At 47.8% G+C, this 14,819-nt stretch overlaps 1 protein-coding gene across 1 annotated transcript; it reads right to left on the bottom strand.

Moving 5' to 3' along the window:
* Positions 1–8,444, bottom strand: LOC122920623 (SPRY domain-containing SOCS box protein 3-like). Its single transcript, XM_044270273.1, has 5 exons — positions 8,132–8,444; positions 6,204–6,376; positions 2,869–3,000; positions 2,601–2,791; positions 1–1,178 (listed from the first exon to the last, which is right to left on the bottom strand). The coding sequence occupies exons 1-5, from the start codon at positions 8,224–8,226 to the stop codon at positions 978–980; spliced, it is 792 nt and encodes a 263-aa protein (XP_044126208.1). The 5' UTR covers positions 8,227–8,444; the 3' UTR covers positions 1–977.
* Between the last annotated feature and the right edge of the window lie 6,375 nt (positions 8,445–14,819).

Below are 14,819 nucleotides of genomic sequence, written 5' to 3'. Positions count from 1 at the left end.
TATTAAAAATCACATTTAATATACAAGTGCAGAAATGTACAGCGATATAAATGTCACATTATTAATAATCTCCAGTCTCCTAATCCCTGGGACCAATTACCAAGGTGGAAAGTAGTCGTTAATAGAAGGACCCACCAGGATCTGCAGAGGTTGGTTCTTCAATTAAAGCTGAAACCAATTTGGTGCACAACCTTTGCAAATGTGCTGTAAAAAGGATATACAGCTTCAACCCCAATGTCCCCCACCGAGCAGTGGCACCCCATTGTTTACAGTCCGCTCCTTTGTATTTACTGCACTTTGGTCCCATCATGGCTGCAGATGAGGGGGTCGTGTGACCAGACTTGTCCATCAAGGGTCTTCACTGAATAACTCTCCTCATTCAACTGATGGAAGGGTCTGGTAATGTGCCCCTCCATCAAAAGTAAGTTCATTTCAATATTGATAGCCTATCCCCAGGATGGGTCATTCGTATCTGATGACCACACCAAAATCTCCAGGTAAATCTCTTGGAATGTCCTGGTGTTCAATCATCTCATGAAGCCAACCAGTGGCATACACCAAGATGAAGGGGCCACCAAACCCTGAAGGTCGTTACCAGTTATTTCTTTTTATCATTCCCCACCATCTCAAGACACCCTCTTTCCCATGCCTAGCAGAAGAAAAGGGCAGCTCTGGGGTCACCTCTATGGGCTGTACTCCCCTGGTGACTGATACTGACCGTTGTGTCCTTCACTGCCATGTTGTAGGAGAAGACAATCCATGGGCAGCATTTCCCTTGAACCCCGCTTTGAATGTTCTGAGTCTTCTTGGCTCTGTCGTTGTGATCCTAGGCTTTGCCCTGGTATCCAGTGGGAACCGAAAATTCCAGAACGAGTCAACCAAGGATATTCTCACCAGTGCCCTGTGGGCATTCGGTGCTATTGGCATAAATTCTCTACCATCAGCTCCTTACGTTGCAGTTCGTGTCCCAGAACATCTCATTTCTTCCAGTTTTTCAGCTTCCATCTGACAACTGGTGGTAGAGGGAGCAGATCAGCAGAGTCCCTTTGTGTCAGATTACGAGCCAGCGTACTGAGGCATCGCTCCTCTAGAGTTGGTAAAGTGCCACAGCGTAATCCCAGGGCTAACTCTGTGCCAGGGCTGGTGGAAGAAACCATGGGAAACAGTGGCAGGTGAACCTGAGTGGAAAGGAGAATGGTCAGAAAAGGTAATCCGTGTCAAGCAGAAAGATAAATAAAGGTTTCTGGTGTATGGTTAGATGATAAAATTCTGGCTGTTTGCAGTCCCCACTAGAGGGAGCTCAGGAGCTTACTACAGTTCATACATTGAACTCAGTAATAAAGTAGTATGCAGTCAACGCCACCTAGTGGCAGCAGGCAGAGTTTCATCATTTGACTCTATCATTCACCGTTCTTTTTAAAGGGATTATCCAACCCCTTTAATGCCCCCCAAAATGCCCAGGCCCCTCACACAGGTTATACTTACCCTGCTCCCTGGCACCTGCTTCGCTTCTGATGCCTGCATGGCATCTCCCCCTGGCGACGGGAGGGGGCAGCCAATAGCAGGCCGCGACGGGAACGAGCCTTCCTAGCATCGCCCAGGCATTTTGGGGGGCATTATAGGGGTCAGATAGCCCCTTTAAGGATCAAGTTTTTTGCGGTTTCTAAAAAGGACCCGCTGACGTGTTGGTTTTAATGACTACTTGCATTTAATAACAATTCTGTAGCATCTATTCTTGTGTCTCTGTGTTGTGCAATTCCTCTATTATTCCTGCTAGAAGCTTATGACTGAATTGCTTCTGGTTGTTACCAATTGGGGGAGTGTCCCTGCACAGTGTGACACTGGCAGCACTAATTGGATACTGTCAGACTGTGCAGGGACACACCCACAACTGGTATCACCCATCTGGACCTTCATTGCAAATTGCTGGAAATTCATTCATAACTTCTAACAATAATATTATTAATATTAATAATAATAATAATAATAATAATAATCGAGAAATGGCACATCATAGAGTCATAAGAATAGATGCTCCAGAATTGTTATTACAAGGACATATCAGGAGAGGCGAGAGGTCCCCATTAAGAATCCAATGTGTAAACCAACCTACTGCTGTCTACATCTATTTAGTAGATAACTGATGCAAGTAATTAAAATGCGTCCACAACATCTACATGGCGGCCATAAAGGTGCTATCTGAAGTTGCAAATAGGGGACTGTTTCCCAGAAACAGCGCCACTGTTGTGTATAGGATGTGTCTGGTATTGCAGCTTGGCCATATTCAGGGTAATAGAGCTGATGCTGAGCAGGATGTTGGCACAACAGCCTCTCTGTTGTATACATAAGCAACGTCTTGCTCGGCATCAACCCTATTGCCTTGAATATGGCCGAGCTGGAGCCTCCCGGAAAAAAAAAGGTGAAACCTCCGGACAAGTTATTAAATCTCCCGAGTGCCGCAGGAGCTCCCAGCCCTGTGTGACGCTGGGATTACGCTTCACTTAAAGGGGCATGGTCTGTTATAACAGGGTTGTTAAAGACGTAGCCACCCTCGCAAAACCCGGAGGTCACTTCATGAACCCGATCGCCTCTGACAATACCTTGTGCAGTCCTGTGAAGGCAAGTCCCAAGCTCTGCCTGTCTTTGTAAAACGTCAGCGTCCCCTCCTCCATGTTGAGATGCACGCCGATCAGCGTCCCCTCCTCGTAGAATGGCTCCGCGTATTGCTGGCTGCTGCCTCCATGCCAGATTTTGCCTTTATAGGACAGACCCCAGCTCTCTGCATCCAGGCCTGGAAAGAGTCGCAAAAAGCATTGGTAGTCACCCTAAATTTAGGTCAGACCGTCCAGTGCATGGACCCCAACTTACCCAGTAAGTTGACATACTGGAAATTTCCGGCACACAGTGGGGCTCTGCTGGTGCCAACACCAACCATAACTGATAGTCCAGAGGGGGGTTCCAGGAATTCGATCTCCCAGTAATGTTCTCCTTGTAGGAAACCTGGAAGAAGAAAGCCGTATCAAATATATAAAATAATCAAAGGTCACAAAGATAAAAAATATTAGACACGGGAAGGAGATGTTATGACTGGGTGTTAATTGGTTAATAATCAAGTGAATGTATAAATCATGCACCCGCACAGAGTCCTGACCCATTCATTTCAATAGGTCTGTGTACATGAGTTGTTTTTTTTTTTCACACATCACTTCTGCGTTGCGTGAGAATCGCAGCCATGTTCTATATTCTGCGTTTATCACACAGCCCTGGCCCCATGGAAGTGAATGGGGCTTCAGTGAAAAACGCATTGCGTCCGGATGTAATGCGTTTTTCACTGATGGTTGCTAGGAGATGCTGTTTGCAAACTGTTGCTTCAGTTTTTTTTCATGCTCGTCAAAAAAAACGCATCAAAACGCATTGCACCCGCAACGCAATCGCAGACAAAACTTTCTTGCAAAATGGTGCGAGTTTCACTGAACGCATCCGGAGCCAATCCGTATCGTCCGTGTGAATGAGGCCTTAAAGGTTTTAATTCTAAAAAGGGAATTTTAAAAATGATAGAGAGAAAAACCTGGGAATTTTAAATGATGACTACATTCCAGTCATTAAAGGGGTTGTCTCATCTCAGACAATGGGGGCATATCGCTAGGATGTGCCCTCATTGTCTGATAGGTGCGGGTCACACCGCTGGGACGCGCATCTATATCAAGAACGGAGGACTCCGGTCTGGCCACCACCAAGCCGGCTTCCCATAGACGTGAATAGGAGCGCACCGCGCATGACCGGCCGCCGCTCTCATTCACTTCTCTGGACCCGAGCCAGCACTCGGCTATTTTCGCCGGCCCCATAAAAAGTGAATGGAGGGCGGTTGCGCATGAGCAGTGCGCCCTCCACTACTTTCGGGGCTCTGTTCTTGATATAGGTAAGGTGGGACCTGCACCTTTAAGACAATAGGGGCATATCCTAGCGATATGCCCCCATTGTCTGTCATGAGACAACCCCTTTAAGCGATGGACTGAATCTCACCCCTGGTTTTATGACCCACTATTTAGACAAAATTCACACCTCCTTCATTTCGACTCCCAATCCCTAATCTACATCGTCTCCGCTGACCATGTCCACTCAGCCTTATCTTAATTATGCATCCCCCCATCCTATAAGTGTTGTTCCTCTGTAATCTCGCCGCCTGAAGAAGGAGCCTTTGTGCTCTGAACGCTCCAAGGTACCTGGGACCGAACCCAAGATCAGGAAATTGTTTTTTACAGTATAAATCAACTTCTGAAGTTATTATGCAAAGTCTCGCGAGTATTAACTTCGGCTCATCTGAGCCAATACATTCTAATACTGTATTGAAACAAAGTTTTATGCGAATCGACTTCGGATGTTCCACCCGAAGTCGATTCGCTCATCCCTACTTATTAACGCAAAAGTGTCAACATCACACAATCTCGTATTCGTATTTGAATGGGAGAGTCCTTCTGCCCTCAGGGCGTCTTAGAAACTTAAGTTACACTTCTCCAGACATCAGAACAATTGACCCCAAGAATATTAATAAGAAACCTTTTTACTGCTATAACAAATGATTCTACAAATCTGATACATTCAATTATAACCCAGACATTTTATATGACCATATCTTACAATGGTATATGTCTATTTTAGTTAATTTTTTCTCCTTTGAAACCTTTTTTGGCATAGATTTATTCTGCCTGCAGTTAGGCTACTTTCACACCAGCGGCACGGACCTCAGGCAGACTGTTCCGTCGGGTGTACAGCCTGACGGATCCATCCTGCCGCTAGGAATAAATTTCATCTCGTAGTTTTATTCCGGCAGCCTCTCGCCGTACCTCTCCGGGAACTCCGCCCCCATTATAGTCAGCGGCAGTCCGGGGGCACGCGTTCACTAGCGGCAGGACAGATCCGACAGGCTGTTCACCCGACAGAACAGTCTGCCGGAGGTCCGTGACGCTAGTGTGAAAGTAGCCTTAGTCACCACTAGATGGAGCTCAGGAGCTGAATGCAGACTGTTATACATTGAACACAATAATAATGCAGTGAGCTCCCTCTAGTGGTGGCTGCTGACAGAAGTATCACTTAAGTGTATATATGCAGGGGATCTGGAGCTCCCCATCTATGACATTGTATGTTTCCTCCTAGAAGAGGGTCCATTTTAGTTTATTTTTTCTCTTTTGGGAGCTTTTTTTGGGCATAGGGTTAGATGCTAACATTCTGCCTGCATTCGGTCACCACTAGATGGAGCTCAGGAGCTGAATGCAGACTGTTATACATTGAACACAATAATAATGCAGTATGCAGCGAGGTCCCTCCAGTGGTGGCTGCTAGCAGACAGAAGTATCACTTAAAGGGGTTGTCTCATTACAGACAATGGGGGCATATCGATATATCGAGAACGTAGCTCAGAAAGTGGTGGAGGGTGCACTGCGCATGTGCAGCCGCCCTCCATTCACTTTCTATGGGGCCGCCGAAAATAGTCGAGCGCTGGCTCGACTACTTCTTTCGAGCCCAGAGAAGTGAATGGCAGCGGTGGCCGGCCATGCCCGATGCGCTCCCATTCACTTCTACGAGGAGAGTGCTTGGTGGTGGCCGAACCGGAGTCCTCCAGCCACCACTTTGCAGGGCTCCGTTCCCAATGTCTGTGCGGGTCCCAGGGGTGGGACGCACACCTATAAGACAATGAGGGGATATCCTAGCGATATGTCCCCATTGTCTGAAATGAGACAATCCCTTTATGTCTATGCAGGGTATCTCGAGCTCTTTATGATATTGTATGTTTCCTCCACTTTAGTTTATTTTCATTTTTTGGAAGCAGTTTTTATCAGTTCTGCCTCCATCTACAGAGGACCGGACATCTTGAGTCCCACAGGCGATGGCTGAAAAGGTCACAACTCCTGCTCCTAGCAAAAATAAAAAGAATCTTGAGGGTGTTGGCTGAAATCCTCCAGGGCAGGCATCCTCCAACTGCGGCTCTCCAGCTGTTGCGAAACTACAACTCCCAGCATGCCTGAACAGCCTACAGGTATCAGCCTACAGCAGGGCATTGTGGGAGTTGTAGTTTTCCAACAGCTGGAGGGCCGCAGTTTGAGGATGCCTGCTCCAGGGTCTTGCCCCAATATTCGTACATCATGGACCAAATAATAAAGGTTGGTACCTGTGGTAAAGGACAATATTTGAGAGGCTTCCCTCACCTGTATCCCCCCGCACTCCAGCCGTACCGCAGCTCTCCAGGACAGGATCTGTGTGGAAATAAACCTCTTGCCGACCATGGCACAGCTCCACCGACGGACACCGCTCATTTGCTTCCCACAGCCAGTTTTCCTTCACGTAGCCACATGGCATGGGGGGCATCAATGGTCCTAGCCTAAATTTACAGTCAAAACATGGCACGTAAGTATCAAACTGATGGCACATATCCGAGCTGGACAGGACTGCTTTCTTCTGAAAACAGCGCCACCTCTGCTGACGGGTTTTGTCTGGTATTACAGCTGAGACGTGGAGATTAGCTGCCATACCGCACACAACCTGTGGACAGGGGCGGCGCTGTTTTAGATAGAAAGCAACCATCTAATTGCAGGGATCCTCCCATAATATAGAAATAATTAGTCTTGGGATACATAGGGTTATGCAGGATATGACGATGATGTTTGTACAGTCCACATTCCTTAGGGTTTTATCACTACTGTAAATAACACTTTATCTTTATTGCGAGGCCGCGGGACGGACATGCGGATGCGGACAGCAAGCGGTGTGCGGTTTGCATCTTTAGCGGCCCCATTGAAATGAATCGGTCTGCAAAAAAATGTGGATTGGAGGCAGAACAAACATACGGTCGTGTGCATGAGGCCTTAAAGGGATCATCCAGGATTAGAAAAACATGCCAGATTTTCTTGAAGCAATAGCGCCACACCTGTCCACAGGTTGTAAGTGGTACAGCAGCTCAGCCCCAAAGGCGCTGACCTGCAATACCAGACACAACCCACAGACAGGTGTGGTGCTGTTTTTGGAAGAAAGCGGCCAAGTGTTGGATGACCCCATTAACTCTGCAGTTAACCTCAATAACCCCCCCCTTTGGTCCAGGAAGCTGAGATACGAGGTGCTGTTTGAGGTTTCTTAGACTATACAGAAGTATTAGCTGCCCCCACATAAGGCTACATTCACACAAATGTATTTTGTTTCCGTGTCCGTTCCTTTTTTTTTTTTTTTTTTGCGGATTGGATGAGGACCCATTTATTTCAATGGGTCAGCAAAAAATGCGGACAGCACACCGTGTCCGTTCCGTAGCCCCGCAAAAAAGAGAGAACGTGTCCTATTCTTGTCCGTCCGTATGGCATCCGTTTTTTTGTGGCTCCATTGTAACAACGCCTATCCTTGTCCGCAAAACGGACAAGAATAGGACATGTTCTATCTTTTTTGCAGGGCCACGGAACGGACATATGGATGCTGACCGCACACGGGTCCTATCCGCAAATTTTTTTTGAACGGATACAGAAACAAAATACGTTCGTGTGCATGTAGCCTTAGTGGGGGGCGGAATACCTGCAGTCACCTGTGAAATATGTGTTGAAAAAGTACACCCTGGTATCACTACGGAGATGCCGGTTTTTGCAGCCCCCACCCGTCATGGCAGCGCTGTCGTTGGGGGTCCTACCGTTACAGAGAAGTCTGTGAAATTCTATTGTAAAGGGGTTGTCCTATCCTAACAAGTTCGGATGGAGAACAAGCATCTGATCGGTGGGGTTCCCCCACTGTTCACAGGAATGAGGTAGCGGAGTCCACGGAGTGGTCACGCATGTGCCCCGATGGTCCAGCCAACATCATGGGACAACCAAAAGGGAAGACGAGTATAGTGCTTGAGTCCTAGGGTTCAGTGGAGCGGCAGTACGCACGCATGCCCTCCACGCTGTTTATTCCGCCACCTCATCCTTGTGAGTGGTTAAAAATTTGCAGCAGCCCCGCCATGTGTGACTATACCCAAATAAAGAGGTATTCCCATGGAGTGGCAAAAGAGATACAGATGGGGGCTACCTGTAAATGGCCACATGGGAAAACCTTCACGTCTTTTCGGTACAATCTGACAATGTTGCAGCTATAGCGACGGGGGACGATGCAGGCTTACCTGGTGTCAGTGTGCTGCTGTCCTCGTCTGCCTCCCATCTCTGCTGATACAGTCTTCTGCTTGTGTTTTTCTCGAAAGTAGCGCCTAGCCCTCATGAAAAATCTTCTGACTCTGCCAATAGGATCCAGGGAGGACTCCGGCCTCCAGAAGGCCTCCTCTGATTGGCGGCTGCTGTTATCTACACACAACACGTACACACACTCCCTGGGGCATTGTCCTATTAACCCTTGAAGCACCACCCATATGGTCACCAGATAATCCACTTGTCATTATTAACCCTTCCTCTCCTGCTGGATTACACACACAGAGCTGGTTTAGCCCCCCCCCCTCCTCCCATCAGGTCACACGAGTACACGCTGCTTTCTGCACATTCTGTTCTATAGGACAAACACCACCCGCCTCAAATTACAGACCGCAAGCTAGTAGGACGGGAAACGGTGTAACTATACCACCATCTACTGCCACAGGAATATGCATTCGCCTCAGGAGGTGGCGGAGGCGATAGGGCTCATTCACACTTGCTATGAAATTATGGATCCAATACAGATGCGAAATTATTTATTTTTTTACAATTTGTTCCGAGTTGTCTGTTTTTCACCCATATTTGTTCCATTTCTTTTGTTTGATGTTTTTTGCAATGTTGTAGAAATACCGACAATAGAACAAACAAACATTCACGAGAACTGCGCAAATTAATTTTTAAAGACAACCCATTGTTTTCTATGGGCTAAAAAGGCAGTCAGGCGGATTCAATGGAGCATGCCCCGTCATGAGAAAAAAAAAAGTGAATAAAAAGAAATGTATGAGCGACATTGGTTGAACCTTACACACGTGTAGAGAACACTCGTAAGCCACGTGTAAATGCTGCGGATTTTCCACAACGGAATTGCGTGGGGAATATCCACAGTGTTCACACTAGCGGCAAAAATGGATGAGATTTTAAAAATCTCATCCACGCGCAGCAGAAATGTTCCGCAACGTTATCTGCACATAACTTGACCTGCGGGTGAGGATTTTCAGCTGCAATCCCGCTATGTACAGCCGTCCCCTAAGGCTACATGCACCCGACCGTATGTGTTTTGCGGTCCGCAAATTGACGTCCGTTTTTTTTGCGGATCTATTATAATAATGCCTATCCTTGTCTGCAAACTAGAAAAAAAATGCACAATTTTTTGGCGGAGCAACGGAACGGACATACTGATGCGGACAGCAGACGGTGTGCTGTCCGCATTTTTAGCGGACCCATTGAAATGAATGGGTCCGCACCCTTTCCGCAAAAAAAACAGAACGGACATGGAAACAAATAACGTTCGTGTGCATGTAGCCTAAGAGCATCACAGGGCACGCACCCAGTACATTTTGTGGCAGAAATTTTTGCAACTGAAAAGTCAGTTCATTCCTTTGAATGGTGCTGGTAGAAATCCATGCGCTCGCTGCCAAAACCCCATTCAGATGAATGGAGACGATTTTCAGTCGCAGAACTTTCTGCTACAAAATCTGCAGCACGTGATGTCTCCCTTAGGCCGAATGCACACGGCCGCGAGCGTTCCGTGGTAACCCGGCCTGGATTCCTGCTGAGAGCAGGAGCGCACGACGTCATTGGTTGCCAGCGGCGCTTCATGCCGCCGCTGTACTACAGTAATACACTTGTATAGCTCATACGAGTGTATTACTGTAGTTCTCAGCAGGATGCCAGGCCGGGTTACCACGGACCGCTCACGAGCCTGTGTGAAATCTTATGTGCGTCTCTGCAGCATATCCGCACCAAAATCCGCGATTTCTAATTGCGGATTAGATGCGGTTTTAGGGTAAATGCACACAATCAGGATTGCGTGCGGATTAGGCTACTTTCACACTAGCGTTCGGGCGGATCCGTTCTGAACGGATCCGCTCATATTAATGCAGACGGAGGCTCCGTTCAGTACGGATCCGTCTGCATTAATAACTTTAAAAAAATTCGCAAGTGCGCAAGTGCGAAAGTAGCCTGCGCGGATCCGTTCAGACTTTCAATGTAAAGTCAATGGGGGACGGATCCGCTTGAAGATTGAGCCACATTGTGGCATCTTCAAACGGATCCGTCCCCATTGACTTACATTGTAAGTCTGGACGGATCCGCACGCCTCCGCACGGCCAGGCGGACACCCGAACGCTGCAAGCAGCGTTCAGCTGTCCGCCTGTCCGTGCGGAGGCGAGCGGAGCGGAGGCTGAACGCCGCCAGACTGATGCAGTCTGAGCGGATCCGCTCCATTCAGACTGCATCAGGGCTGGACGGCTGCGTTCGGGTCCGCTCGTGAGCTCCTTCAAACGGAACTCACGAGCGGACCAGCGAACGCTAGTGTGAAAGGAGCCTTATCCGCGTGGATTTGCGTGCAGAAAATCCGCACTGTAGGTCATGTACATTGTATTCTATAAGAATTTGAAATTCTCATGCACACAATGTGGATTTTTTTTTTGGCTTTATGCTTGGATCCACACGGCTCCATTTACCCGATGGAGACCAGAAGAGTGTCCTTTTTACCTATGCCTGCTACCAGACGGTGACATATCCCATTAAGGGGCATCTGCACTGCTGAGAAAAATGATGTTTTAATAGATGCAAATGAGCCTCTAGGAGCAACGGGGGCGTTGCCGTTACACCTAGAAGCTCCACTTTCTCTGCAATTGCTGTGCCCTCTGCACTTTGATTGACAGGACCAGGCATGATGATGTTTTCAATGCCTGGTCATGTCATTCAAAGTGCAGAGGGCTTAGCAGGTGCAGAGACGGCAGAGCCTCTAGGAGTAACGGCAACGCCCCCATTGCTCCTACAGGCTCATTTGCATATACTGAAGTAAAACATCATGTTTCTCAGCAATGCGGGCACATAAGAACATGGGACCAACACAGATGCCTTCAGCTGCCAAGCGCACATGCAACAGGTCAGCCGGAGTCATAGGTACAAATCTGCTGACAGACGCCTACATTCACACCACGGTCCGCAAACCTAACAATACCTATCCTTGTCTGCAAAACGGACATGAATAGGACATGTTCTATCTTTTTGTGGGGTTACGGAATGGACATGGTGTGCTGCCCCCATTTTTTGTGGACACATTGAAATGAATGGGTCCGCATCCTATCCGCAAAAAAAAAAAAAAAAAAAAAAAAAAAAAATCGGAACGGACACGGAAACAATATATGTTTGTGTGCATAAGGCCTTAAAGCCAGGTGCAAATAACACTGTGAATAGGATTTTATAACACTCCTAACACGACGTGTAGCATCTGAATCGTGCAGTCACAAGGTCACCCAGGCTTCATGGAAATGCACAGCTCCTCTTGTTTTCACTCTGAATTCTAGGCAGTGTCTGATCTATAGGAGCCGATATACACACATTTATATTAGTTATTACATGACATGGTAGGACTGGCACAGGCCCTCCTGAGGACACACACTTCTTGGCAGCCATCCATCCATATATCATGCCCCCCCCAGTACAACCGGCAGCAAGTTTATCTAGTTGTCTGCAGGTCTAATACAGCCTTTAGTTTATGTGCAAGACAGCCACAGATAAACTTTGTGAAGGCTCAGGTAACAGCCCCTCTCCAACAAACAATTCAGAACTGGATGATTAGGCTAGGGCAGTGATAGGCAAACTGCGGCTCTCCAGCTGTTGCAGAACTACAACTCCCAGCATGCAAAGAGGGGACCACACTGATAGTCGAGACTTAATCACCAGGGAACTGTCGCTATATTATACAATCAGAGCCCCTATAGAACACCAGACCCCAGCCTGCTGTGGTGCGCAGTATTCACTATGCTGCCTGCGCACCTAGTGCTGGCTGCTAATCTAGCTACTATTCAGAGTCTTGTGACACAAGATGGATCCTCCTGTCCCCAGGAGCATTAAGAGCCAGTACTAAGGTAAGGATACAAGAAGCCTAATAGCAGCCGCCACATTGGTGGTATGTGGTAGCATCTCCGGCACTAGTACGGCTGCTATTAGTATGAATGTGTTTTATTGTAAGCATACCTGCACTGTTTAGACAGGGCTACTGGGCTGTGCAACTACCTGGGTTTTATATGAATACAGTGGGCAGAAGTATACAATCTGGCAACCCAGCTTCCCCGCATACTGCCTTTAGGGGCTCTGTTTCAGCTTCCCCGCATACTGCCTTTAGGGGCTCTGTTCCAGCTTCCCCGCATACTGCCTTTAGGGGCTCTGTTCCAGCTTCCCGGCATACTGCCTTTAGGGGCTCTGTTCCAGCTTCCCCGCATACTGCCTTTAGGGGCTCTGTTCCAGCTTCCCCGCATACTGCCTTTAGGGGCTCTGTTCCAGCTTCCCCGCATACTGCCTTTAGGGGCTCTGTTCCAGCTTCCCCGCATACTGCCTTTAGGGGCTCTGTTCCAGCTTCCCCGCATACTGCCTTTAGGGGCTCTGTTCCAGCTTCCCCGCATACTGCCTTTAGGGGCTCTGTTCCAGCTTCCCTGCATACTGTCTTTAGGGGCTCTGTTCCAGGTGTCCCGCATACTGCCTTTAGGGGCTCTGTTCCAGCTTCTCTGCATACTGCCTTTAGGGGCTCTGTTCCAGCTTCTCTGCATACTGCCTTTAGGGGCTCTATCCCCTACCCCCTTGTTTTTCTCTTTTATTAATTATAAACCTTTTGGTTTAGTTTTAACGTTTCCTAACAAGTCAGTGAATTCTATTTAGCATCAGAAGCGTTACTTATATACCTAATGGCCGTGAAAAATGGTATTACTTACCGGTAATTTTATTTTACGGAGCCCATGACAGCACCACCAGAGAGGAGGATCCGCCCCCCGAGACAGGAAACCTGCAGAATAAAAAGGGCGGACACTCTCCTCCCCTTCAGTGAGTGACACATATCACTTTTTTTTTTTTTTTTTTATATCACCAGTGCAAAAAAAAAAAGGACACATAGGGAGGGAAAGCCGTGGTGCTGTCATGGGCTCCGTAAAATAAAATTACCGGTAAGTAATACCATTTTTTCCTATCGCCCATGACAGCACCACCAGAGACTTACTAGAGGAGCTCTTAAGGGTGGGATGTAGAAAGAAGGACCCCTTCACCAAAGGAAGCATCCCCCGAAAGGTTCAAGTCCAACCTATAGTGCTTAAAGAAGGTAGAGGGTGAAGACCAAGTGGCAGCCTTGCAAATTCTCTCATTTGGAACCGCAGACCTCTCTGCCCAAGAAGCCGCCACTGCTCTGGTTGAGTGAGCCCTTAACCCAACAGGAGGGGACAGACCAGAGGATAGATAGGATAAGGAAATAGCAGCAACAATCCATCGGGCGATGGAATTTTTAGAGGCAGCCGAACCCTTATTCACTCCCTGATATTGCAGAAACAGTGAAGAAGACTTCCGCCAGGTAGATGTGGCCGATAGATATGCTAAGAGAGCCCTTCTGACATCAAGACAATGGAGAGACTCTTCCTCCTTAGTAGAAGGATTCTGAAAAAGGGTAGGAAGAACAATCTCCTGAGAACGGTGAAATTTAGAGACGACTTTCGGGAGGAAAGCCGGGTCAGGGCGAATGATAACTTTGTCATCTAGTATCAAAGTATACGGAGGATTTATGGAGATGGCTTGAATTTCACTAATCCTGCGGGCGGAAGTTAAGGCTATTAACAAGGCTAATTTTAAGGTCAGATGCTTGATAGAGGACTCAATAGGCTCAAAGGGGGGTACTGATAAGGCTTTCAGCACTACCTCTAAACTCCACGGAGGAGGCTTAGGAACTGACACAAGGGAGGTTCTATCCACAGCCCTAAAAAATCTGGAAACCCACGGATTCCCTGCTAAGTTTAGATTGAACAAGGCAGAAAGGGCTGAGACCTGAACTCTTAGAGTGCTGACTGCTAGACCCAGTTCTAACCCTTCTGGAGAAACTCCAGGATAGTATGTAAAGGGGCTACCGCCGGGAGGTTCCCTGACTGGATCTGAGCGAAGTCAAGAAATTTATGCCAAATCCTGCTATAAATTCCAACCGTGACCTCTTTTACTCTTTAACAGAGTAGAGACTAGGGTGTCAGAAAACCCTTCCTTGTTCAGCAACCACCTCTCAAATTCCAGGCCGTTAAGTGTAGGTTCTCCACAGCTGGAGCTTAGAAGCCCCTTGACCGAAGGGAAAACCCAAGGATCGGACACTGACATGGTTCTGAGTCCCGTGAACCAGGCTCTCCTGGGCCAAAAGGGGGCTATCAGGATAACCCTGGCCCTTTCTTCCCGAATCTTGCTCAGAACCCGGGGAATGAGGGGAAAGGGGGGGAAGGCGTAAGCTAGATGAAACTTCCACTCCTGGGACAGAGCATCCATCCCACAAGGGGACACCGACAGGTCTAGAGAAAAGAACTTGGGAACTTTTTTGTTTGAATGGGTAGCAAACAAGTCGATTTCCGGAAGGCCCCAAAGATCTACAATCTTCTGGAAGACTACCGGGTCCAAAGACCACTCCCCCTGAGACAGGGTATGACGGCTCAGGAAATCGGCTTGTTTGTTCTCCACACCCTTTATGTGAACGGCTGAGATCGAGGGACATGTTCTCTCTGCTAACTCCAGAATAGAGAAGGCTTCTTTCATGAGGGTTTTGCATCTTGTTCCTCCCTGCCTGTTTAAATAGGACACTACTGTCCTGTTGTCTGAAAGAACTCTTAAATTCCTTCCTTTTATTTCTGGAAGTGAACTCTT

This window comes from Bufo gargarizans, chromosome 10 (genome assembly GCF_014858855.1).
Source record: "Bufo gargarizans isolate SCDJY-AF-19 chromosome 10, ASM1485885v1, whole genome shotgun sequence".
Classification (NCBI taxonomy): domain Eukaryota; kingdom Metazoa; phylum Chordata; class Amphibia; order Anura; family Bufonidae; genus Bufo; species Bufo gargarizans.
This window is presented reverse-complemented; position numbering and strand designations above follow the sequence as displayed.